Source organism: Xiphophorus maculatus, chromosome 15, assembly GCF_002775205.1.
Source record: "Xiphophorus maculatus strain JP 163 A chromosome 15, X_maculatus-5.0-male, whole genome shotgun sequence".
Taxonomy (NCBI): domain Eukaryota; kingdom Metazoa; phylum Chordata; class Actinopteri; order Cyprinodontiformes; family Poeciliidae; genus Xiphophorus; species Xiphophorus maculatus.
The window spans coordinates 18085468-18112964 of record NC_036457.1 but is presented as its reverse complement, the minus strand read 5'-3'; the positions used below and the strand labels follow the sequence as shown (position 1 = coordinate 18112964).

Below are 27497 nucleotides of genomic sequence, written 5' to 3'. Positions count from 1 at the left end.
GCTCAAACCTCCCCATTTAGCAGCCTTCCTATCTCCAAAGAGCACAGCCGACGTGCCTCCATCAGCCTGCGTTTGTGCTCAGCTGGTTGCTGGGCGGCCGGAGACAGCTTGATAATGGGCCTCCGCTCAGCGCGTCTGCTTTTTATAAATGTGCACGGTCGGAAGATGAATGAGATTCCTTATTCAATGAGGTAAGAGGAAATTGGTTCTTTGGCACTGCCTTTGTGCGCGGGCTCGATGTAAACAGTGAACATATTGTTTGGGCCCTAATGGAATCCTCGGGTCGAGGGCGGAGGCCCGTGATGGATGGCTCCTTATCTCGGCTCCACAAGGAAGCAAACCCAAAAGTATTAAGCCGCGTTGAGTCACTGCGGCGCGGCTTTCTGCCCGTTGGAGTCGAAGGAGGAGGAGAGGTTAGTTTGTCTTGAGACGCCTTTTGGTGATGCTTCGCTGTTATATCTCTGTTCAGAGGCAGCAGGGCAATAAGACGTGTTCTCACACTGCTGCTGCAGGAGAGTGAGCAGAGGAGAGAGCGAGATCTTTTCTTCTTTAGTCTTCTGTTAGCTATTTGTCTTAACTAAAAAAAAATAGTCAACTCATCCTGTTACATTAATAAACAAATTTTATATATATATATTACAAAAACCTTGATTCCTATAAACAGCAGTCAATGTAGTAGATGGGGGGGTTCATATTGCTCTAATTTTTTTTTTACCTGTTATGAAACCAAGGATTATAATAAACAAAGAAAAAAAAGAAACAAGAAAATAAACCTCCATTCCTATTAACAGCAGGCAATGTCATAGTTGGGAATTTCATATTGTTTTTAAAATATATATTTATTTTATCTGTTATCAAACCAAGAATTACAATAGGTAAAGGGGGGAAAAAAGAAACAAGAAAGAAAATAAACCTTGATCCCCATTAAAAGCAGGCTGTGTAATAGTTGGGGGTTCTATATTGTTTTTAAAAAGTTTCTCTTTTTATTTTAGATCTATTATGAAATCTAGGATATTGATGGATGGCGGGCGTACCTATGGCCAACTTATCACTTAACAGCGCACATTCTTCAATGCAAATGAATTCTTTCTGATTAAAGTGAACATTTCAGCTATTCAGAAGCTCATTAGCTTTATTAGATTGATATTGAAGGAAAAGCTCCGATGGTCTCCATTGGTTCCTTGTGGAAAAAGGAGACACATCTAAGCTGTCAACCATTGTTAGAAATCTCCAACAAGCCGACCTTTAAGAGGCTGATTGAATTTTATAAAATAAGTTAAGAACAAAAAACACTTTAGAGACTGTCGGATCAGGAGGAACCAAATTATTTTGGACATGTTTAGCCTACAGAACAGCTACTGATCATAGCTTTATCTCTTCCGTATTGCATGGTGTTGGTTGTATTATGATGTTGAGATGCTTTGCTCAAAATGTGTGTGGATTTAATTCAAATTAACCATCTGCAATTACATAAATCATCTGCTCTGTTTTAGAATCTACAACATGTCAATTTAGGTAGTATGAAGTTGTTACTTTAAGTCCGTTTTACTGCCAAAAGTCTCTGAATTTATTTTATTTATTTATTTATTTATTTTATTTTATTTTAACATTTCTGAGTTTGGAAAGTCAAAAACTTGCTTGAAAAAAATTTTTTTTTGAAAAAGAAAAATCTTGGAAATTTTAGTTTCACACGTCCAAAAATGTCAACTTTTGGAAAACATTCCGATTTCCAACTTTTGAAACGCAGAACTCTTCAAACTGTTTGTAGAATATTTTTCAGACTAATCTCAAAATGTCTTAGTGTTTTGGCAGAAATGTACTGCGTATGTTCTCATCAACAATGGCCCTAATACACCATCATAAGAATGTCTGCGCACTCTGACGAATTTGAATTTACGTCAGTTACACTTAATTTCCCTTTGAATCTAGTTGGATTTGAATTTAAAAAGCGAAGGGGTGTGAATGTTTTTTGAGTGACACTGCGATCCCTGAGCGAATCAGAGCAGGAAGGACAAACAACTGAGGACATTGGAGGGAATATGTGACAAATCATATAACCTTAGGTTCATCAACATAGAACATAAAAGGAGAAAATTGCCAAACTTATGTTGGTGTGTTGGTTGGTGAGACCATATAAGCAATGAATAGCAGGCACAGTAAAGCTCTTCCTGTTTTTCGCCATTAGAGATTGTTACACCTGTCTAATTCTTCCCTCCGTGAGAGATTATCCAGACCGGAGGCTTCCTCTTTCCGGGTCGTGGGTCAATCAAGCATGATAGACAGACTTGACAGGCAGACTATTTCGCAGAGAGCCGCAGCCACTGTGCGCCTCTGAGCTGCTCGGGTATTGATGAATGAGTCCTGGCCTGCATATGCACAGGAGAGGAACTAATGATGAGAACATGTTTGAGTGACAGCCGGAAAGACGAGCTGCCCAGGTGCGTGCTGCTGGCACAGGATGCGGGTTTGACAGATTCAATTTGAATATTGGGCCCGCTGAGCAAAGCCTCACGCTGAATTACAATGGAAAAAGTAAAGTCGGTTCTAAAAGGGAACCGGCGTACTGTCACAAAAGGCCCAAGCTGTGAAACCCTTAAATGCAATTAGAGAACGCCTGGTGGCACAGAAACAAACTAGCCTTTCACAAACACACCAAATAAAACAAGACACACACCCATTTAGTACGACCCGTTAATCTCCGTGCCGTCGCGGTCGGCTGTGTTGAAGGAGGATCCAAACGCAGCGAGGCTGAGACGGCGAGTAGGTTGGACGTTTTAATGAAAAACGAAGAGCAAAAAATAAATAAATAAATAAATGAAAAATTTACAGGGAGCCAGAGCAGAACAAAAAAAACACAGGAAGCAGGAACAAATCCAGCGGAGTGAAACAGGTGGAGAAATAAACATAAACTAGACTAAGAAGAACTGAATTAAGTTAAAGAAAAAAAGAAACAAAGCTGATCTAATCAAAGAAAGAGACTAACGAATGAAACTAGAATCAATCATTCAAAAAGCAAAGCTCCTCAAAACAGGACAGTGGCTTCGTTTCAAAATTATGTTGAAAAATGGCTCCAATACCTATTGTGTGTAAGCTTTATAAAGCTACTAAAATTGCAAAGAGCGTATTTCTATATTATCATATAAAAATAATGAAAAAGTTAACTATGCTTACCTCAATTTGAGAACAAATTGGAAACATCAACAAGTAGAAAAAAATGACAGAGTATGAATACGTTCTGGTGACATTGTAGCAGATCGTTTCTCAGGATGTGAATGCCGACGAGCATAATTCATAGAAATGAGTACAGTCACGCTAATCACTATGGTTACTGGTGTGCTAGTGTTATTTCATCACGTCTTATTTACCCCACTTTAGATGCCACTGAAGAATGGAGAAATGGTTGCTTGCCAACACTTCCCATCGCGACGACTCTTAATGCGCTGTCAGGGGGAACGGGAGGAGGAACCGGTTCTCCTGGCAATTTCATTAGATGACATCAAAGCAGGAAAACTGCAAAAGAGAGCGGGAACGGGTGTTCTGTGATGAGGAAATATCAGGCCATTAGAGTTTTACTGCGAGAAAAAAAAAAAAATCAGAAGTGACATGGAGAAGTTGTAGATTTTATTATTATCATTTTTTTTTATATACGACGCTTTTCTCCACAGGGGCAAAATAGCGTTTGCTGGCTTTCGGATCCTGATGCAACACAGAGCAAATACATCATTTTATCTTTTAAAAGCGTGTTTGTGTGAACGGAGGCATTTAGGAATCCCTGCCAAACCAAAAGGGGTTTTATGGCTGCCTGTCACCGCCTGATGCGAGCCTCTGAGTGATGTAAGTCACTACCGGCTGTGAGTCGGGAGGAAGTTAACACCTGATGGGAATTGAGAATCCAACCAACGCCATCTTCTCTCCACTTGGAGATATGTCGTGCCTTGAGACAATATTGATTTCCCCCGCGACTCCGAGCTTTACTCGGACTTTATGGCGTAGTGGGCCGACACAAAGCAGCTGTGAAGTCAAGGAAAAAACGACAACTGGCTTTCAACACACCTTACAAGTGAAAACTTGATAATCTTAGCACACAATTTACATTTAGTTCTCTTTGCGTTTAGATCTCTGTGAAGGCCTCAGAGGTTTTATAGAGATCATTGGGGAACAAAACAGCCTTGGAAATACCAAAAGTAACAGCAAATTGGATATAAATGCTATAAATTTGAAGATAAAGTTGTTAGATGACTTAGTAATATTCCAAAATGTCTCTTAGGGGAATGTTCAACATCTTAAAAATGGAAGGAGTATTGCTAAAATTGAGATCTACCAATTTGCAGATTTGGTTTCTCTTTTAAACAAGAAGTAATAGTTCTGGAGCCGCCAAGCCAGAGTTGTGGCGTAAATATGATAGATTATCTGAAAGAGGAGCTAAAAATGAAGATGGTGCGGAGACAAGCCTTCCAACCTCGATTAATACCAGTCAAAATATGCTAAAAAAAAAAAAATCTGATCAGTAATCCTACGAAAGGTTATATTGCTATAATGCCAATAAGGATTTTACCTTTGATCATTAAAATGGATATAAATGAATTCCAGCATACTATTTCATTTCATGAATTGCAAATAAAAACTGTGAGGATTTGGGTTTTTCTCTGTGTTAATTTAGGTTTCTGTGTCTTTTTCAGTTCATTTAGTCTCTGTGTTGTCCTGTCTACCCCATGATTGTTCCCAGATGTGTCTCGTTTTCCTGATTATCCTCTGTGTATTTAATCCCACCTGTGTTCCTTGTGCCTTGTTGGGTCCTTGTCTAATCTGTCTTGTCGAGTCTGTTGTCAGAAGTCTCTTGTTTTCCAGTTGCTACCAGTTTTGAGCCTTAGCCTTCTACTCAATCTGTGCTGCCTGGATTTTCTGACTTATACTTATTTCATTGTTAAAATGATCATTCCTTCACACCAACCTGGGTCCTCTGCGTCTGCCTCACCACCGTTGACCGCAAATCATGACAAAAACGGAGAATTATAAGCTAATGCTACCCGTTTTACACTGTCCTGTTTTATCTTTTCCGATATCTCTCTCTCAGTTCCTATCAGCAACACACTTGATCGAATTAAAATGCGTATGAATAAGTTGGTGCTTGACATTGCCTGCTTTTCGCACTTGCACTTCAAAGAAAATGGATATAGAAAAACCAGAGAACTCTGGAAGTCAGAAAAGGTACGGTGCAGACATGGAAAAAAATGTGTCCTAACCTGATTCAGTCTGTTTGACAAACAGCAGCTCTGATTAGGAGTTAACACATAGTTGTGAGCGCGGTGTAGAGATAAAAACCGTCACCGATTTTCTTCTCCATTCAATTCGGTATGATTTTCCATTTTATCAGAAGGATTTTTGCAGCCATTTTCAAGAGCTGAAGCCCGATTCGACTATATTTTCCTTCTAACCCCCTGCTTTGACCCTATTAGTGCTGAGTCCTTATCAGCTTCAACAGGCTGGAAATGGAGAGACACTCAGTGGCCTTCATGTGCAATGATAAGAGCTAACCAGGCTAAGAGTCCATTATCCCAAACCAGAGGTCACGACCTTGAGAGGAATGTTAGAAAGAGTTAGGAATCGAATCATGAGCTGTTATCAGTGTCTTTAGGTGAAACATCCACTAAAACACACCGATTGGCTAACCAGCGTCACCTAATGCTGCATTAACTCCTCTGATTGTAAATTTGCTGAGACACGGGACTCTTGCTCTTTAAGCTGTCCAACAGCGCCATCTAGGAGGTTGAAACAAAAGAAAGGAAAAAGGGGTGTTTGCAAATGTAGTTTCCTATTTTGCATTTGAAGAGTCTGCAAAAGACTCCACCGAAATGCAAATACATCCAAATAGGAAGGGCAGGATTTGCGCTGCTGCCACACCGCACGGACAATCACTGACTCACATGCTGACAGGCACGTTTCACACCACCACACCTTCCGAACAGGAAGAGGGAAGGAGGCAAGACTTGGAATTCTGTCTCCAGTTTCCCAGCACTAAACGAATAATCAAGTCTGCATGGGGTTCTGCTGTGAAATGCATCTGCAAGTCAATGCTGAACATGATCTTGTTAATATTACAATTACCGTGTGCGCTTTGAAGCAGGACGATTTTGTTGGACAGTTTAGCCGTCACACGAGGTTTGTTGCATTATAAGTTGAAATGGACTTTCTTTAAGAATTCTGCAGGAGATCAGACGACAACATCACTGTGGAAAATGCTGACGCGCAACTTACACATGTATTTTGTTTACAAAATTGCAATCAAATTGCTGCACACCAGGATTGCGGTGCAATAACAAGGCAGTATTTAATGTTTTAAAATAAAATAAAAGCAAAATAAAATTCCTAAAAAATAACACAAAAACAGTAAAAGTAATAAAATCTATAAAAAATAAATAATCGGAATAAATATTGAAACACATCCACTAAGAATAAGCAATTCTGTGATGTCATCATTGACAGTAGTTGCCTTACCTGTAATAGAAAGATGTTGTAACACCATGAACTTGTTGTCAATTTAAGCTAGTAAGTCAAATCTGTGCTACGTTAATCCAAAAATATTAGCTGATGTATTTGATCAGCTGATTGTGAGGCCTTTGGAATAAACAGGCCTCCTGTTTGTACACAACATTGCCAGAAGTATGAACTTGAGAGACAACCCATTCTCAATCTACTATGATGTAGTCTCCCAGTCTTTTTTCAGCTTTAAGGTTTAGGAGTTCCTCTATGGAAATTGTTTACTGTTCCTCCAGAGGCGCATAAGCCACCTAGAGTAATTTGCAGATCGCCAAATCATAGAAACACGGTTCTCCATCACGCGTCGACACTTTGCATCGCACCTGGTTATGTAAGGCTTGAATGCAGAGTTTTCGCAGAGCCAATCTGCAGGCTTTGGTGCTTGATTTTTGTGCTTTTGGCCCTGGGAGTGGCTGCATGCAACACGTGAATTCAGTGATTTGAATGCGTGAGTGAATATTTCTGTCACTACAATGTAACCTAACGTAAGAACTAAAACCAACAGTGAGCTGTTGTTGAGTTTTCATTCTTGGAAGCGTTTCACAAGACCTAAGGACAGCTGAGAGTGTTAATGATCGCAAATGTTAATGAAATCACCAAGGCTATCTTTTTTTTTTTTAGAGAGATATTTTTGTTTTTATTTTTTCTGCTAGCCTAATTTAATCATCTTTATGTTTCTATTGCACTTTCACTATTTAAAAGGTCATCATAAGTCAAATGTAATTGAAGACTTGTCTCTTCTTTTGTGTTAAAGTGAACGTATTAAAGTACATTTTTATTGTTTTAGAATTGCTTTGTTGTTTAACTATTTAATTTTTTTACTGGCATTTCCTAGTTACAAATACAAATAGAAAAGTGATATTTTACGTGTGATTGTATTCTATGCATTGTAAATTAAGATTCAGTTATTTAATATTTGGTTTTGTATTTACAAGCGACCCTTTTGAATTGTGATTATTTTAGAGCTATAGAGAGTGTAAGTCTAGAAAGTTCTCTATAAACCAAATCTGATTCATATTTGATGAACGAACGTGCAAACAAAACGATATTATGGTGATGGAGACGCTATTTCTCTCCTCTCCGCTTCCCTAACTTTACTTGCATACCCCACCTTTACTCCTGTGTATTTTTCCAATTCAACCCAGCAGAGTCACTGGAAAAGGTTCGCCGTCCTAAAAGGTTACCATAGGTTATATCTATGTGGGCTGAACTTCACAGCGTCTCACGCTAAAGAAAGACTGAGAAAATGTAAGAGCTCTCACAGTGTTCCAAAAGACGCCGAATGAGCTTCGGCAAATAAAATGCTGCCCAGATTCTGATAATAATGATTACTGTTTCAATAGACGATCTTTGCATTGACTTCACGCTATTGGTTGATAGAACCACACAGGGGCGTGAATTTCCGGAAACCTCGGCCGCTGTCACAGGGCAGCGGCAGAGTGGGCGTTGAATCCGTCTCCCCCCGCCCCTCCTTATCTCAAATCCCGACTTCACGTTCTCAATCGCTACAGAAGTTGAGTCCACTCAGTTCGTGAAATTTCCCCGGGGGAAACATGACGGAAAGCTCCTCGACGAAGCTGCTGAACGGAGACGCCTGCCGCCGGACGTTAAACGGGAAAACCGCGAGTAAAAATGGCTACGTGAAGAACCGCTGTCTGTTTCAGCAGCCACAGAAGTGCCGTCGCTCCGGGGAGAAGGTAAGGCCCAACCGTCACGGAGAGAAGACCGGAAGAGGCTAGTAACAAACGGTTACTTTCTATTTTATATTTTATGAATTAAACATGGTATCCGATTCGTTCTATGATGTATATATTTATATTTGCCGTGTTTATTTATATAGCGGCTAAATTCTTGTGTGGGAGTGGTTTCCCTGAGCAGGAACGTGCGAGGCGCGGCTACTTGTCAGTATAACAATATGTCTCTGCTAATATCTTTGCAATTACCTTGTACAGCTAGCTTCTAACGCTCTTTAGTGGGACTTGACGCAAATATTTGTCTTAGACATTAGCTGTGTCATATAGCACACACATTTTCTATTTCTTGTTCGAAATGTAAATTCTGAAATGCCAGTGTTATTTTCCTAATTGTCCATTTCCTAGGGGGCTACTGGAACGGCCACCCTTACCTTGTGTAATTTCAACACTGTTGTGGACTGAGAAACCTGATCAGGGACGATTGTAGTGATGACTCCCCCCCCTCACCTTCCTCCATCTCCTGTAACTTTACACCCTGTTGTTTCCATACCGTGTTCGCCGCTTAGTCAGGTCTCTGTTTACTGACTTGAGTTTGAAGAGGACAAGTGTCCTGTAGTGTCGGAGGTGGTGTCTGTTCCCAGGGAGAGGGAGGCTCAGCGGTGCTTTGACTTGTCCCATCAGCTGGATATCTCCAGGCTTGATAGGGCGCGGTCCGTTTTAATAGTTTGATTTTTTTTTTAAACAGTACACATTCTTCATTCGGGTGTGAGGGTGGGAACTCTCTCCAGAAGAAGATCAAATACGCTGGAGTGAACGTCATATTCCACTGGTTCAGTTGTCTTCATCCATTGGGTTCATGTTTTGAGCACAAAAAAAATAATAATAAAAAATCTGGTCAGCCTACAGGAGGTTAAGGCAGAGATGCAATCTTATCACAGCTCAAATTGCTTTCCGTAAGAGGTGGGATTTATGGCGTCAAAAGGAAGAATGTTTCCTAGCTAGTTACCATCTGGAGTTGTAAATGGCAATCAGTCTAAAGTCGAAATGCACCACCAACATAATATTTGTGAATGACTTCCAGATGGAGTATTTTGTAATCGCTGAAGTTGCTGGTTCTGACTCCAAACCGTCTCTTCCATCAAGGACGACGGTCTTCTGACAGCGATTTAAAGAGCAGCAGCAAAAGCAAACGAGGTGGATTAGCAGCGCTTGCTAGCAACCGATTGCGTCATCTGTGGAATATGGAAAATTGAGCTATTGCATGGGTCACAACAACGTATTTTACTGGACGCTAAATCGTCTCGGAGATTAAACCATAACATTGTTGTTTTGAGACCATTTCTAAGAAATATAATGCAAGTTCACTCTCTCAAACATCTATAAACTTTAATTTTGTAAAGAACACTTTACATTGGAATTGGAAGATATTTTAAACAGAAATAACAATAATGGCCAATAAATTACACATCACAAAAAACAAATAAAATGCACTACAAAGTCTCTCTAAACCACCATAGCCCTTCAAAAAATGTTAATCAGAATGGAAATTGTTGCACTCCTTTTATTTGATCATGCAATGAATTGATTTATTGCTTATTGCAACAGGTTTAGTCATGACAGACATGGCACTTTCATAGAACAACAATGTCTTCAGTCAGAGGCTTCTTTAGATTCTTTGCAAGCCTGACTGCTACTGGAGATCCTTCCTGCTCACAGCCTCATCACTCGAAACAACTCTTTGAAGATAATTTGATGATATTAGTTATGGTATTTGATTTCCCTCTGGGATAAATGAAGTATTTTTGATTTGAAGAGATTTTGGACTACCTGATCACTGGTCAGAGCATGTCCGGCTGAAAATTGCACGTCCAAATTTCTAACCATTTTTGTGTGGTCTCGTCATAAACAGGGTTGCTGCTCCTTATATTGGGTTTGGTCAATAGAAGGATCCAAAGAGCGATGCTGTGTAATTCCACTTTTACAAAAAGTTAGATATTATTAAAAACTCTAATCCACTTCTAGTTGTAAATGTTTTTAGCCCTGAATTTTTTCTTAACACATTTGACGTAACTCTGACGTGGGAAAAGCGTCCCGATATGGGAATCTGAAAGGCATGTAAACAATCCCTGCTGTACTTCAGATTGTCTCCACACTGGATCAGCATTTTTTATTTTATTTTATTTTATTTTTTTTATTTATTTATTTTTGTGCAAACAGAATTCTGGCTTGCTTACTTATTGTCCAGCTTGAACCAAACACAGTGTGCTTACACCACAAGCTTCCCCCTATTGTGTACACAATGTACCGTAATCTGATCGTCTGCCACCGAGATGCAGAACAAGCAAGTGAAACATTCTCTTCACTTCTTCTGGTGCCCACTTCACTTTAATCTCTGTGTAGCTGCTTAATTCATTGGTATCATTTGCTCTAAGAGGCTCATTTTGAGTTTTTTTTTTTCTCCATAAATTCCCAACTGTCCACCATGTCGAGTATTTTCTCGGCTGCTTCAGAGCTGAACCTGTTTGGCAGACTTTTGAGTGCACAAACGATACACACTGTGCACTTTGAGCAGCTCTGAGGTATTTCATTGAGAAGCATGACCGGTCACATGAGAAGTGGCTGCTCAGCTGCTGGGCAGAGCTCGTAATGAGCGACTGCACTCGAGTAGAAATTCCTCCCGTTCAGCTCGAAATTCTGCTTGCATGTTCTCCTCCGACAAGATTTAAGTTCTCCTGCATTCCAAGATCAATACATTTTCGACTCTGGATTAATAACTTCTTTGCTAACCGGTGTGTGCAACAGACGGGGTCTTTGTAAAAGAAAATACATTGGAGTCTCAATTTACTGTTTAACCTTTTCTAAGATAAAGAGTTTAATAAGTAATCCCTGCTGTTCTGTAACCCACGAGGAGCCTGTGTCCTTTCCATGACATTTCTGACCTCAAGGATAGATAAACGGTTATCTTTTTTAATAATGTGACGTTATGTTTAACGTCACATTATTGTTCAATTACGTAAGTAGTAATTAAAGTTGGCACATTCCTTTTTTGTATTTATCCTTTAAAACTTAGCAAAAATTGGATTGAGAGTTCTTCGAAAGTTAGAAAGTCAAATTAAGACAGGAAAATGTGTAGAAACCCCGTTTATAGAAGAATCAGGGCTTCTGTGCAGCATAAACTTTCATTTGGACTTCTGCCTTGGAAGTCACTGAAAACGTCCCTTTCTTGTTCCTCAGAAGCAAAATGCGACCCATAATCCCAGTTTGTACAAGAAGCCCTTCGTGGAGTCGTTCGAGGAGACGCCTCTGCTGGTGGCTGTGCTCACCTACATGGGCTACGGCATCCTCACCATCTTCGGCTACCTCAGAGACTTCCTCCGCCACTGGAACGTCGAGAAGTGCCACGTGGCTCGAGAGAGAGACGAGCAGAAGGTGATGCAGCTTTTTTGCGCGTTTGATACGTGGAAAGTGTCGGCTATCGTAGTGGATTCTTTGAGTAGTTTTGACAGAAATCGAAGCGTTTCCCTCTGTCTGGTTTGTGTTTTAACAGCATTTTCCGGAAAACGCTGCTAAAAGAATCTTTCTGTTAAGAAGCTACCGGCTCTTCACTGCAAAAACTCTACATTTTACCAAGTGTTTCTTTTGTCCCGTTTCTATTGCAAATGTCCCACTACACTTGAAATGAGATAAAAACTAACTTACAAGTAACTTTTCAGCAAGAAATAGGATCTTGTTTTGAGATCCTAATTGAGGTCAATAATTCCTTAATGTTGATGAAAAAGTGCTAGCCATGACATTTTTCCCCACATTGTAAGTTGAAGTATATTGTTCCACTGGGAGGTTATTTCACTTGTAGTTAGCACTTTATCAATATTAAGGAATTATTGACTTAAAACAAGCTCCTACTTTGTGCTGTAAGTAATTATTTTTTTAAATCTTATTTCAAGTGTATTAAGATATTTGCACTAGAAACTAGACCAAAAATACTTGATAACATTTTGTGTTTTTGCAGTTTTATCATTTTGTCAGTGTTTTACGCCTTTCATTGCCTTCAGACCGATTTATCTTGTCAAACTGTAAATATTTCCTTTTGCTCGGAACAATGATAACTTGTGCGTACTGGAATGTCACGATAAACCTAGAAATATTTCCTCCACTCTCCACAGGATTTCGTCCCTCTCTATCAGGACTTTGAAAACTTCTACACCAGGAACCTGTACATGCGGATCCGGGACAACTGGAACCGGCCCATCTGCAGCGTCCCCGGAGCCAAGATGGACCTCGTAGAGAGAGTCACCCACAACTACAACTGGACGTTTGAGTAGGTTGCTGCGTTGTGTATTGCTGTTGACATTTGTTTGTTCATTTTGAGGAAAGTGTCTCAAAATGAAAATAAGTTCATGTTCTCTTCTACCGACTGGGCTACATTCCACATCTGTCATTACAAAGTAGATATAGTTGTGGTTTTCCCCGCGTACAGTGGCAGTTTGTGATGATGCTGATCTAGGATCACGCCCAGTGGTTGCGTAATTGGCACCCTGAACCGAGTGACTTCATTTGTGATTCAGGAAGTTATTTTGTACGCACCAGTATCTGTTACATGGTCTTTATCTTAAACTATAAAGACATTAAAACAACGTTTGTTGTGTCTAAATGTGGTTACAGTGACCCTGTAAATCAGCTTGGAAAGCGTTAAAAGGCGTGGCGCCAATCTAATTATATCCCACTATCTGTGATCGTCTGTCATCTCAAGAAAATGGAATGCGTCTTTATCACATTTATGTACTGACCACTGATAATTCTGCTTATAATTCTGATAATTCAAAACATTAACGTTAGTGAATATCTCAACTATTTCACAACAACTAAAAGGAGTGCAGGGCATTCATCACTATTTATGTAGACTAACAGCTCTGTTAAAATTCTGGCTGAGTCATACACCTTCCTGTTTATCACGCTGGTATGAGAAGTACCTACAAGAGCGCTGGAAGCTTTTTAAAAAATTTTTTAAATAAACTCTCATTGTTAGTATAGATGAAGACAAAGGCAGGTAAAGCATAAACGGTTAAAAATAAAAGCAGACGCGCAAATGTAGTCAAAGTCTGACCCAATCTTAGCTTTTATATTCTTTTTAGTAATTATAAATAACTAAATTAGAATAAAAAATGAATAAAAACTGGACTTTCACAACAATTAAATGTTTATAGAGAAATAAACAAAACACTGATTTCTCATAAACAACCCAAAGTCATACAGACTTATCTATCTAAAGACGAAGAGTTGTAGCCGAATCCTCCAGGTTATTAGACATATGTAAGATCTACAATTTCTTTCTACTATATCATTACTAAAACTGTCTCCGTTGAATATTGAATGAGAAAAAGCTCAGCTTTACTATTTGTCTTTAAACCAAAAATGTATTTTAAAAAAAAACACAAAAAAAACCCATAAGCATCTGTCTGTCATGGTTTATCATTGTTTGTCATCCAGGCTGAAGTCGCATTTTGTGGGAGAGCAGTCAACGTTACATAGTTCCTCTGATATAAAGGATTCCACTATTATTATTATTATTATTATTATTATTATTATTATTATTTATTGTTGTTGTTGGAGTTGCCATTTTAAAGTGTCGGTAGCAACTGTATATGAGCGATTGGTGCAGTTAGCATTAGCAAAAACAGCAGTCTCTTTTTATGGCCTATAGTGTTAGTTTACCGTTAACTGCTATATTTGGGGAAAAAAAGACAATTGGATTCCTCTAAATCGTGAAACAGAGTGGCTTTGCTATGATTTGTTCATCTTCCTGTCATTTTCTGACATCTAACTTCCTGTTTTAGGAAGCAGCCTGAATGAATACAAACCCGTCACTGCAAAAACATGGTTTCCTTTCCAGAAGCCTCCTACATTCTTTGTGCTTCCTCTCGCTTGATTTTTCAAAATGCCAGTGCAGAAAACAGCTAGCTAAATCCTCTTCCTGCAGTAACAAACTCCTGACTGAAGAGTGTTGTTACCGTAACCTCCAGACGTTTAGGTATGGTGCGTTCACAGACTCGGAGGGTAGGGGGAAAAAATGATATGTTGTAGTTTCCAGCCAGCTGTTTACAGTGAACGTAAAATCAATGCTCTGGCAATTAAAGCAGACATTCTCCTGATTTTTTGACCATTTATTTATTTATTTATTTATTTTGGTTTCAGGCACACCGGCAAGGTGGTGAAGGACGTCATCAATATGGGGTCATACAACTACCTCGGCTTTGCTGAGAACACTGGCACTTGTGCTGATGCTGCTATCGAAGTCACACAGAAGTATGGAGTCGGCGTGGGAAGCACTCGCTGTGAGATGGGTAGGTTAATCATCCTGTAAGTTGGTTTTTGGAGGAATTTCCAAAATGTAAAAGTTAATTTTATGTTGATTTTTGTTTCCAGCCGCTACATCAGTTTTCAACAAATAACAGTCATTTATTTCATAAATAAAAGGGTGCAGCTAGGATTAAAATTGAACACTCTCTTCTACTTTTTTTTTTTTTACAGGCAACCTGGACATCCACGAGGAGTTGGAAGAGTTGGTGGCCAGGTTTCTGGGTGTCGAGTCGTCCATGGCCTTTGGGATGGGCTTTGCTACCAACTCCATGAACATTCCTGCTCTCACTGGGAAGGTGGGGGTGGGAGAGTTTTTGTCTCTTCCTTTGTGTTTTGTTTTTTTGTTCCCTGCTGAATCTGGCGTAACTCCTTCCTTTGATCCTGTCCAGTTATTGTGGCCTTCTTCCAGCAACAAGTTGCACTGTTACTGGAAAACCTGCCGCATCGTCTGCGTAAATGGTTCAGTCGCGTGTTCAAAGAGGAAGGCCGGCAGCTTCCGGTCCAAGCTCTGAAAGCACTCTGAGTGCAAAGGGTTGACGACTGATGTCAGGGCCGCTTTGACTGGATTCATTGTACGCAGCGCGAGCCAACAGAATTATTTCCTGACAGAAAACAAGTGGAGAACAATTAAGAGTCGGAGAGAGGAGCAAGACGCGCACAAGTTGAAGTCAGAAGGGGTTCATAAATTCCCAGCTCTGACTTTGCTTTCTTTGCTAGTTTACATCCATACGAGCCCACCTTTACGGCTTAAATCTGCGTTATGCAACATGCTTGTTTGCTCTTTGGCCACAGGAAGTTATGTAAACTAAATCATTTCTTTTGTAGAATGTTTGCCTTTGTATTTATTTCTATGGGCTTTTCAGGTTTAGGGACATCACTAATTGAAATCCCACAACATTCACCATTCAAAGAAAGATAATTGTGTGTCTATTTGACTCTCTGTTTAAGTTTAAACTCAAAGCGCAAAGTAGTGATTGAACTAAGACTAGTCAGGGTTCATACAGGTGCTTGAAATCCCTGAAAATGCTCGGATTTCATTTCAAGGTTTGGAAAGTGCTTGGTTTCTGTATTCGGTCCTTAAATGTGCTTTATACTTGTACTGCGTAGATTTGTAAGAAAATGCAATCTAACGTTTTAAAAGTCTAAATTTGGGAAGTGTTTTTTACAGTTGAAACCAGATATTTTAAGACTCCTAATAAAAAATAAAAAAAACAGACATATTTTTTTCTGTCTGTCTGAAGTTAAATCAGACCCAACTTTTCTTGTTTTGGGTCAGTTAGAATTACCAAAATTATTTGTGTTTGCCAAATACCATGTCATTTAACAAAAAACTTTAGGATTTTTTTTTTCTAACCTTCTTTTTGTGGATTGTGTTCAAGCATTTAATTTGAGCAGGAAAGTCTTTTACCTTAGTAATAATTGGATTGTTTCAATGCAGTGAATATTTATTATTCTCAATAAGTTATTGATCTGCGTAATTGAAATGCAGGTTTTCTTACTTTTTTATACTTTAAACAAAGTTATTGGAATTGGTTATTGTTAAATAATGTTCTAACAGTAATAAACAATGTCACATCATAGGGAATGAAACAGTTTTTTTTATTTATTTTTTGTTTATTGGTACTGTTTTCATCTCCAAGGTGTGGTGGTGGACAAGTTTAAAAACTCCCCTTGGGAATGCTTGAAAATGCTTCGGTTTTACCGTGGGATTCGTATTTGTACCCTGAATAATATAATCACGAGGACAAAAAGGTTGTTGCTCAACACCCAACAACTCAAGCATTTGAATCCCCGGATTAGCTGGTTTTGCAAGTGATGATGATAGAGAATGTTTGCACGTGGGTCCATAAAATAAAATAATGTACAAAATGGAGGCTAACTCCTGTTTCTTGCCGTAGGGTTGTCTCATCCTGAGTGACGAGTTGAACCACGCTTCGCTGGTACTGGGCGCTCGGCTGTCTGGCTCCACGATCCGCGTCTTCAAGCACAACAGTGAGTGACTTCTCTCACTTCTGTCTGAAATGGAAACGAAACACACGGCGTGAGAGAACACCCAGAGTGTGTAGAAATGCTAACCCTCTTGATTACACCCACTCTTTCGACAGCATTCAACAATTACCTGTAAAAAGGCTTTATCCAGGTGGCGAGGACAGACGTAATGACATGGGTGTGTGTAGATCGCTGCTAATTTCACATTGTCTCGACTTGCCCAGCTCACTCTTCCACCAAGTTCTTCGACTGATATTCTGAAAGATGAGAGAATCTATATGATTTTTGTTTTCCACAAGTCTGCAAAAGTTCAATTGGCATTCATTTCCCCAACGTCGACACTTTGAAGAGCTGCCACTTCCTGCTTCTCAATTTGTGTCGATTAATTTATTAAATAAAAGTATATATTTTCTTCTTTTTTTTTTCCGGAAGTATTTAGATTTCTTTTTACATACCTCGAGTTAAAATGTCGACAATTATGCTTTTCATATTTATCTCTTTCCTAGGGCCACGCTGAGAAAATATAAAAAAATAATAATTTTGCCAGAGTATAGTAAAAAAAAATTGCGAGAGAAAAAAAGTCCTAATATTGCCAGAATAAAATCAAAATATTTTGGTAATAAAGTCAGAATACATTGACTTTATAATAAACTATTCTCATAATTTTATTTTTTAATTTTTTTCTCAGCATGGCCCTAATACTCTGTCACACTTGCTAAATAGAAGGCCCTGCTCTTTTAGCACATGAAATGCGAGACTGAACTATAATTGTAAAATTGCTATTATTTACCAATTGGGTATATATAATTTTTTTATCAGTTGCACCGGCGGTGATCAGATATATGGATTTCAAAAGTAATAGTTGTAAATGTTCTTTTCTAAAGTCTTCAGCTGGTAACGTAACTGTTCCCCTCTCCTACTCTCTTCTGCAGACATGCAAAGCCTGGAGAAGCTGCTAAGAGACGCTATTGTTCACGGACAGCCCAGAACCCACAGACCCTGGAAGAAAATCCTGATTGTGGTGGAGGGCATTTACAGGTATGTCTACTGGTAGCGCGAATGTTGGCTGAGTTCGTAACTCCATCAGTTCGGTAATTAAGTTAATATGATTGAAAAAGAGACTGAAGATTTTTCTTTCCTCCCGTTTTACTACCAGACAAACCATTTTCAGGCAGGTTGCGTTCTAAATGAAATAACCATGAAATTGCCATTAGCCTTTCGAACGCAGTAAACATCTGAAATATTTTCTACCAAGTCCCAGTCTGAAGCAGACAGAAGCAGATTGAAGAATGTCTCTAAATATATTTGCGTGCTCCAGATATCACAATGGTTCTTTCAAATGCACTTGTTAGGGAAGCTGCGTTGCAATTGCTTGCTTAATAAAATCCTAGGCGCAACAAAGATAAACTCACTTTAACGAGTGTTGCCGTATGGTTGGAAAGGAAGTTAACACTTTTGAATGCATTTTATTTCATCAAAATGGCTGCTGACATCCCCGCTAGGTATTAGTTTCCACTAATCAGGACCAAACTATTTCCATACAGTTTTTGATTTAACTTTCTCTTCTTGATTTAAAAAGAATCCTGTGCCTTTGAAAAAAACATTTGTGCATTATTGAAAATGTATTGAGCAATTTTCTTGTATCTGCGTTGAGCGTAGCATTTTGTGTTGTGAATTTTTGGTATCTAATAATATTGCGCTTTAATATTATTGGATATCTTTCAAGGTAATGGATCTTACCTTGAAAGGTGCGTTCAAGGTGAAACGAGTTGTTAATGTTGTCTTTTTGTTGCGTTCATCGAATTCATTAATTTACAAAAGTTCTTTGTCTTAAGACCAAGTGATAGAAATAAGAGAAGGAAGATTTCAAAAGTACGGAACAGTTTGGATGAGGAAATGAAAACATGCTTGACTGTAAATCAATTCAAAACTCTTTGAGAGAAAAAAGAATAAATTCTTACACCGTTTTGAGCTAATGATGAGGAAAATCGTATATTTTGAAACTTTTATTGATAATTTAATGTATAAAGCTGTAAAAATTCATTATGTAATCATTGAGAAAGGGACCAGATTTTTTTGTCATCTTCCTGTTCCTTTTTCACTCACGTATAGTAAGGGTTGTTGTAGGAGAGTGTTTGTGGGTTGGTGGTGAAATTTAAACTGAGTGAATAAACCGACTGATTTAGATTTCTTTAAACCTCAAAGCATGGAGGGGTCCATCATCCGCCTGCCAGAGGTCATCGCCCTGAAGAAGCGTTACAAAGCGTACCTGTACCTGGACGAGGCCCACAGCATCGGCGCTCTCGGCCCAAACGGCAAAGGAGTGGTGGACTACTTCGGCCTGGACCCCAAGGACGTTGACATCATGATGGGAACCTTCACAAAGAGCTTCGGGGCTGCTGGTGGATACATCGGAGGCAAAAAGGTCAGCAGCGAAACCTCTGGAGGGGTGGCTGTGAAAACCCGTAAAAAACGTTACCCGTAAAAGTAGAAGTTGTGATTCAAATAGTTTGAGTGCTTAATCATCCTCAGCAGATTGGGCAAGTTTCCTGTCTTTCCTGCGTCATATGGTGTTGGTCAACACTGTTGCCGAAAGAAAAGAAACGGAAATCCAGCTTTTTGTGTTTTTGAAAAGTTGAGCTCGGATCATCCAGTCGTTGTTTTAACCACTCAAGAAGAAAAGGCGTACTAGATTTTGTTGTTTCAAAGCACTTTCCCTCCAAATAGCAGAGCTCCTAAGGTTGTGAAAAGTCTATAGAAGCACAATTTGCTACTTTCAAATTTGCGTTTCCAGACAATATTTATTCCAATTTCGATATGAGGAAAGAATGTCCAAGTACCAAGTTGTATTTGTCCTTATATACTTAAATCACACATGTTTTCTTCAATTTGCCACATCATAATTCACAATGTTTTGACCCCCTAATCCTCTTTAAACTGGGTCTGTACTTCTAACACCAAACACAAATAAAAGGTGATTTAGATGTCAAACTAAGCGCTAAAACAGATGGGGTTTTTTTTACATTTTCTTTTTACAAACAAGTAGAGGTTCCAAAGTTCATAAACTATTTTAAAGAATCCATTCTCATTTGAGAAAACTAAGTCTCATAGATGTTGAAATGGACCTTATGTAAGTAATCCAAGTTGGTAATCAGAATCCACTTTCAGTGTTAATTTAAGATTGGGACACAATGGCGATAAAACCAACGAGCACTTTAAATTCAAATGTTTGGTCTGGAATTATGAAATTGGATCATGAAAAGAAGAAAATGGTTAGGAAACGTAATATTAGACAACAATGTATCTCTGTAAAACTAAAAAGCTAATTTGACTGATTTCTCTGTCAGGAGCTGATTGACTACCTGCGCAGCCACTCTCACAGTGCTGTGTACGCCACCTCTATGCCCCCTCCTGTGGCCCAGCAGATAATCACCTCCATGAAGATCATTATGGGAGAGGATGGAACAACTCTGGGTATGTGTCAGAAAAGCACCAGTAGGAAAAAGCTATCAAATTAAACCAATATATCACCTCGCATTGAGATTCTTGCTTTCTTTTGATTCGAAATATGCAACCTGCATACGTGGTTTCAGTTTCTTGTTTTAAAAAAAAAAAACTGGCTGTAAGTGTTTGGTTCGACCACAAGATGGCGGTAAGCCCATACTTTACATTGCGACACTGCAGCAGAGAATTGATTCCCCGGCCAAAGATTGTTCCTCTCAGTTCCCATGAGACCTGCCAGACTCACCAGCACATAAAAAGTAGCTGGACTGCTTTATTACAAATTAAGACATCGGTGATGTACTTCTAAACACTGCATTAAGCAAAGTCTAATTCAATTCAAAGTTCTTTTAAACTCGTCGGCTTTTGAAGAACGCTGTTATTAGAAGATTCCTTTCAGTAAAATGACATCTTTTTCTTCATAAGTTCACCTTTTTTTTGTTGTTGTTAATCTTAAACCCTCCCCTTGTTTCTTTGTTCAGCTTTGGGCCAGACTATTGGAAAGTAGTACAATAGTGTACTTTTGGACTGCCCTTTTATCACTTTCACATGTGTGCTCCGTTTTTTTTGTTGTTGCTTTCACACTGTGGGTGCAAAGCAGCATGATGCCTCAGGACCAGAGGCCTCTGCAGACCCAACTCTGCTGGACTCTCCTACACACACAAATAAACGACAAGGTCTTGTTATTCTTTCTGGGGCGGCACCTTCTTTACTTTTTACGAAGCGTGATTGATTCAAACCCTTCCCCCCCCCCCCCCCCCCCCTCCGTCCCTCAACCCGTCCAAAAGCTGATCTAAGATCAGGTTACGCTACTTTCAAGCCTCCCAGTTGATGGGTACAAGAATAACAACTCCCGCTGCAATCTTTGTAGTGTGCTCTTTCTACAGTAGTGTGTCTTCTTTTGTGTTTTTTTTTCCAAGAAGAGAAGGCCTGACCTTGCAGCAAGGATATTAGCTTGACAAGTTTTTCCCACACCCTTCCCCCGTGGAAAGAGCACCAGTGACAGTATGATTAGTTGCAGCTCAGTCACTGTTTGCAATTCAAGCCCTTTGAAGTTTCAGATGCTGACACAGAGTCAAAGTGACAGTCGGAGTTGCCTGTTAAAGGCCTGTTGGTTTCCACATGTCGCGCACAAAAGGGACGCCGGACGCATGCCTGAATTGAAAACGGAAGCTTTAATTAAACGTGAACGAGAGGGGCAGAAAAAGCGACGCACTCCCGTCCGTGTCCCCCCCCCCCCCCCAACAGGACGGCTAAGGCGTGTGAACGCCAGCTTTCTGTTTTTGGCCAGCGGATCACTCTGGGCCAGGAATACCTGTGGATTTCTTCACAATGGAAAATATGTGCGGGTAAATATAAAGCCGGAGTTTGTTGTGTCTCGCGTTGCTTTGAAGCTCCGCTGTTTCTGTTGTGGCTTTTTGAGCGCGGCCCGGGCAGATGTGTGTTGCTGTTGGCACTTTGGGGCACATGGCTATTTGTTTGGTTGGGACGCAAGTTGTGTGAAGCCGCAGCGTGACATGGCATCGTCCAATATCTGTTTAGTTTCAGCTTGTTGACTACGAACCAAAATAATTTTGTTTGTGTTCAACACTTTCTTTTTTTTACCCCCCCTAATAGATAACGGTCAAGGTAAAGATTTTCTCTTTATCCGTTGAATTGACCTCTTACATGAAAGAGTTGGGTTCGGATTTCATTTTTCAATTTGTGTCAAATGTGCTGAAAATCATTCTTAATTGAGGATGTTTTCATGAATAAAAGTTGGATAAAAATAACTTTTTGCTACATTATGCCATCTTTAAAAAAGAAAAAGAAAAACGAGAACTACTTTACTTTCCACTCAGGCCTTCCACTTCTTTTTCACGACTTGAAATACATTCAAGTAGATTAATGTGTCTGTCGAGTGCGGAAAAAGTGCAAAAGACTTCTTTCAGCCAGCTGGCAAGTAGTACAAAGCATCAGGTTGGGGAGGGGAAGCGCTTCAGTAGTCACTGCTTTAAAAGTCGTAAAAAAAGTCTGATCAGTTTGGACCTTTCTTTTTTTGTTTGTTTTCTGCTATTTCGCTAACAACAATTCAAACCACAGGAACATTATGATGCAAAATGGTTTTGAAACAATAACCCTGGAATACTTTGATAATACTGATAACTGGCCCATGCTTGCTTTAAATTAGCAAAACTGTTAGAGACAAGTTTTATAAAGTTATAACTCATTTTTAAAGGTGTTCGTTGGCAGTGTTTGTCTTTTGTTTGTGTATTTTAAGGAATTTTTATTTTTGAAATTTTCTGAAATCATATAAAGAAATAAGGACCATCTGTTCTCAAATAAAATGCAATTCACAAATATAAAATCCCAATAGTACACATTCAATTTTGAACTACACATACACTTTGTGAATAAAGTACTATAAATTGGTGGTTTTCTTATTCATATTTTCACATTGAGCCTCTTGTCTTTACGTTTTCTAGGCGCTGATCGCCTCAGGCAGCTTTCGGAGAACACCAACTACTTCCGCAGGAGGCTCTGCGAGATGGGCTTCATCATCTATGGCAACGACGACTCGCCCGTCGTGCCGCTGATGCTCTACATGCCGGCCAAAATCGGGTAAGCGTCGCCGGTTTCGAGTCCCCGTCGAAGCCATTGGTTTAGTGCCGCCTTGACGCGAACAGCTCGGGTTGCCTTTGTGTTTCAGGGCTTTCGGCCGGGAGATGGTGAAGAGGAACATCGGCACCGTGGTCGTCGGCTTCCCGGCCACGCCCATCATCGAGTCGAGAGCGCGCTTCTGTGTTTCAGCCGCTCACACCAGAGAAATGCTTGATACCGTAAGTGAATCGCAAGCTGCTGCTCAGCAGCGATGTTGGTTGAAACGAGGGAGCTGTAGGCCAGACTAGAAGTTGTATTCTAGTCCAGTTTTCAAAAAATACAAAATGAAATTACAAGGAGAAGGATGACGATAAAAGCTTATTCTGATTCTGACATGATCAAAATAGGGCCTGTCTTAATTTATGAGTCAGGAAAACTTGTTTAGGAAGAATTCTCTAAACTTTCTAGGTTTGCATTTTCTACCAAATAAAATAAAAACTGCCTCACTGTGGACTTTGTAACCTTCTTTTATTGACTTTCTCTAAATTCCTTTCCATGATTTGTGGTTCCTTGAGTTGCTTTCTCACTGGAATACCTAACCTTTTTATATATATGCACCTCAAATATTATTTAAAGCACCTGCAAGGCCAAACCGTCTTTAAATATTACTGCGTAGCGTAGCTTTAAAATTTGTCATTTTTATTGAGCCTTTGCTCCACTTCTCCAAAGACGCTTTGCTCATCCGTCAGAGGAGCACATCATCAGCGGCGTTTGTAAATCGTCCATTTAACGGGCATCGGCCTGCTTTTGTGAGGCACACCGAGGAGCCGCTTTTTCCGTCTTTGGAAAAGCCAGCCCTCTCCATTTCTCTCTCCCTGTTCCTCAAAGCGTGGAATCAGGAAAATGAAAAAAAAAAAAGGTCAGGAGGAAGGTAAATTGTTTCCAGGTGCCCTGCAGTATGTTGCAATACTGATAGGGTCTCTAGTGGAAAGGAGTGGTGATGAGAAGGGGGGGAGTTTTTCTTTTTTTGTTCAATGCTGTTTTCGTTTTTTACACTGAGCCTTCTGTTCACCTTTCACCTCCACTTTCCTCCACTCTGACATGTCAAAACATCCCCACCTACATTTGACTGGCACAAATAAAGTCTCTTTGAGTCCTTATTAATATCAATCTCCTATTTCCTGTTTTTTTTGTTTGTTTGTTTGTTTTGTTTTTAAGGCTCTGGAGGCCATTAGTGAAGTGGGCGACCTGCTGCAGCTGAAGTACTCCAGACGGGAACAACCTCTTCCCTCTATGGGCTGGATGTCTGAAGAGAGCCTCCTTCAGGACTGAACCAGCTCCATCTTTTATTTCCTCCTTTCTAACCTCTCTGCACAACACACATCCCATTAGATGAATTTATCTGATAACAAACACTTGGGAGCCAGTGTCACCCACTCAGCTGCTCTGTATCTGCGAGAAGCGAACCTGTGACCCGCGAACTGTTCGCACGTCTCGTCACGAAGTGTTTCTGGAGCATTGCTCGCTTCCTCTCACGTCATGTCTTAAATCTTATATATATATACGTATATATATATATATATATATATATATATATATATATATATAACGTTTTATTTGTGCAATAAAAGAAGAGAAAAAATTTCAAGAAGCCTAAAACAAAGTAGGGGGAGCTCTGTTGCGGAGAAGAGATCTGATCCTAGCCTTTTTGTACGAGACAAACCTGATGTGTGTAGATATTATTTATTGCAAAAGCAAAGGTGTGTTATTTCTCACACACACACAGACGGTTCCCGGTGTGTATTGATCTGATCGCTTCTACTTGAATCTGCTTATAGAATATTGGATTTTCTTTTTTTTGTTTTGTTTTGTTTGTTCCCCCCAACCAAATGTTGTTGCATATGTATAGATATATTTCCTATATTTCTCTTGAAATGCGAAGCAGATGTTTCCAAAAGAAAAATATGTAACGGAATGGGGGGGGGGGCAAGAAATTTCCAGGAGCAAGACTGACAAAATATTTTTTTACCACTTATTTTCTATTAATAGTCCTGCAGCCTAAGTTTTTACTGTTTACACCTGCACTCAAACACTTGGGCCAAGTGTCTTTAACATTTCTTTGAGGTAAATGGCCTACATGTATATATTTTCCCCCTCCATTCTGCTCACTAAAGTGCTTCTATGCCGAGCATGACGACGCGCTGCAACTTCGATCTGTATGCATGACGATGCTGCTTCAAAACTCGTCCGATATGTACAGAGCAGTTTTTATTTATTGAAGAAAGGCATCTTCTCCTTTTGCCATCTGTTTTTGAAAGGCAGCTCTAAAACATGCTACAGTTGAGAGTATATATTTGAACCAATTACACGTCTTAACATCCGGACTGTACCACTGACAGGCGCTCTAAATGCCGAATGACGTTGGTAGGAAAGTTTTATGTATATCTACATAAATATATACTCTGAATGTTCTTTATTTATTGTTTTTTTTTTTTACCATAATTTTTACATTTTGTGATCATCCACTGAAACAGCATTCCATAATCATTTTTTGCTTTCAGTGTGTAGCTGTCATTTTGATCTGTTATGTTTGTTTTTGGTAAACAGTCTGCTGTCCAGTTTCAATGTGAGTCATTTTTGTTCCGTCACTACTGATGTCAGCCCAAGGTGGTGGTTGTTGGTCAGAAAGTTGTCTGTTGTCTGCCAATGTGTTCTTTTATGCTGATAAAAAAAAAAAAAATCAAAAAACATCAACGGCTTTGTTTTCTTTCTTGCTTTTTTCGTCCTCTACACATCCATCATACCCTACAGTGGCGCATTTATCCGATGCATTTCACCTCATCCTTTAATAATTTGAACAGTCACTTTGGGGGAAGGGAGAGGTGAAGTTTATAAAATGTGGAAAACATGATTATAAGTGCATAAAAAAAAAAGTGCTCTGACAAAGGATTTTCTTCCCAGGAGACGTTTCTCGTCGAGCGGACCGTTGGGAGTTTGCAGTTGCGCCTTCGTTGCAAATTAGGTTTATTGTTGAAAGAAAAGCTCAAATTGGTCAGGCGCTTGCACTAAACAGCAGAACAGTTTGGAAAAGCCTGTTATTATGAGAACTTCGTCAACATTCAACGCTACATAACTGCAAACGTTTGCAAATTGGGAGTAGTCTAATGCAACGGCTTCATTCAGCTGCACCAGGTGGAGATACATCGCCTCAAATACCTGGACGGTCCACAGGAACATTGCGTATTGAAAACATTGTGGGTACAAAGTTCAGACGTCATCCAAACAATACAGAAACATAGCAAAGACCTTGACTTGTCCTACAGATACAAATGGAAGCATAGTTTGCAATTTTTCAAATAAGGACCTACACTACCTGGTCAAGGTGGCCATCATTGTTTGCCACCAGATTACCGTGGAAACAGGTGGTCAATAAACCACGGTTGGTGTCAATTCGACTTCTAAATGGGGAAATGACTTAAAGTACAACAAGGCTTTGGTTTCGGAGGAAGTCCTGGACGATGCTGGAGTGGCCCATCATATAGTTGCCTGACTTGAACTTTGTTGAAAATCTCTGGTGTGGTTTGAAAAGGTGGTTGCGGCAGCCCAGCCTAACATTAGAAAGGAACTGGAGGGCTTTGCTTGTAATTAATCGGGTTCCTCAGGAACACTGCTACTAGCTGCTATCTGACTACTAATCACGTTTGCAGTAGCGATGTTTTTTTATATATATTTTTTTGAGACTTGAGTAGTCATGAAATGTAAAATTCAGCGTTTGATGTGGAGAAGTCACTCATAATATTAGTTGTGAGCTCTTTAAATAGCTTTTTTTTTCACATTATTATTGCAAACAGCTGCTAGTTTGTTCGTTTTACCAATAAACCTAATTTGCAGCTGGTGTTACTTACTACTTTCCATATACGAATCTGTGCGTTTAGTCTTTAATGAATACATTCAAAGTTTGGGTTTTGGGAACAAAATAATGTGACCTTTACTTTCCAAACCAAACTGTTTTGACCACAGGAAACTGATCAGCCACGTCTGTCTTTGGAACTGTATTCTGGTTGACGGATCTGTAAAGCCATGATGTTTCTGAACCATGCTGCTAGAAAACTGTGCCACGAAAATTAAATCAGTTTTGAAGTTGAATGCTTTTCTGACTAGTCTCGTTTTATTTACTGAAATAAATGAGGACCGAAACTTTTAGAGCTAAAATGGCAAATTACAAAGGACAAGTCATTAACTTTATTCGCTAGACTTTAGAGGGTTTTAATGTTTAAGGGTGCAACAATTAAAAATAATCATGTTTCAAATCGACTTCAACTATAAAAACACAGTAGGCAGATATCCCTGTCATTAAAAAAATAAACCCAAAGTGGAACAGCAGATTTATTTACATGATGCCAACTGGGAATGTCATCATCGACGATACTCAGGACGCCATTATGGATTCTCATCAATTGGGGAAGGAATACAAGACCATTTCCAAACAACTGAATGTCTTTTTTATACCTCAGTCAACTGACTTGTCTCGGTTTCTCAATTGGATTTCGATCTGGACTTTGACTAGGTCATTCTAACACATGGCTATGCTTTGATCTGAACCATTACATCATACCCGGATTGCTTTCCTGATGTGAGGTGGACTTCTACGCCTGTCTAATCTTCTTGAGCCTCTAACAGGTTTCCTTTCAAGTTTGCAGCTTGTATTGAGCTCCACCCATCAGCTCAACTCAGTTTCCCTGTTCCTGCATGTTGTTGCCACCTCCATGTTTCACTGTGCAGTTGGTAAGTTCAAGGTCTTCATGCTGCTCCTTAATAAGGTCTGATTTGTGGACTGAT

The 27497-nt window shown here is 39.5% G+C and overlaps 1 protein-coding gene across 1 annotated transcript; it reads left to right on the top strand.

Annotated features, from left to right (window-relative positions):
* Positions 1-7997: 7997 nt before the first annotated feature.
* LOC102224346 (serine palmitoyltransferase 2-like) lies at positions 7998-25408 on the top strand. Its single transcript, XM_005809270.2, has 12 exons — positions 7998-8234; positions 11466-11660; positions 12395-12549; positions 14424-14572; positions 14760-14884; positions 16487-16580; positions 17510-17615; positions 18783-19002; positions 19925-20051; positions 22544-22679; positions 22768-22897; positions 23877-25408. The coding sequence occupies exons 1-12, from the start codon at positions 8091-8093 to the stop codon at positions 23988-23990; spliced, it is 1695 nt and encodes a 564-aa protein (XP_005809327.1). The 5' UTR covers positions 7998-8090; the 3' UTR covers positions 23991-25408.
* Positions 25409-27497: the final 2089 nt, after the last annotated feature.

Excerpts from the sequence above, each read along its gene's own strand:
- LOC102224346 (XM_005809270.2), top strand. The coding sequence starts at position 8,091 with ATGACGGAAAGCTCCTCGACGAAGCTGCTGAACGGAGACGCCTGCCGC. Across the intron at positions 8,235-11,465 it reads GCCGTCGCTCCGGGGAGAAG|AAGCAAAATGCGACCCATAA; the intron begins GTAAGGCCCAAC and ends CTTGTTCCTCAG. Across the intron at positions 17,616-18,782 it reads GTGGTGGAGGGCATTTACAG|CATGGAGGGGTCCATCATCC; the intron begins GTATGTCTACTG and ends TAAACCTCAAAG.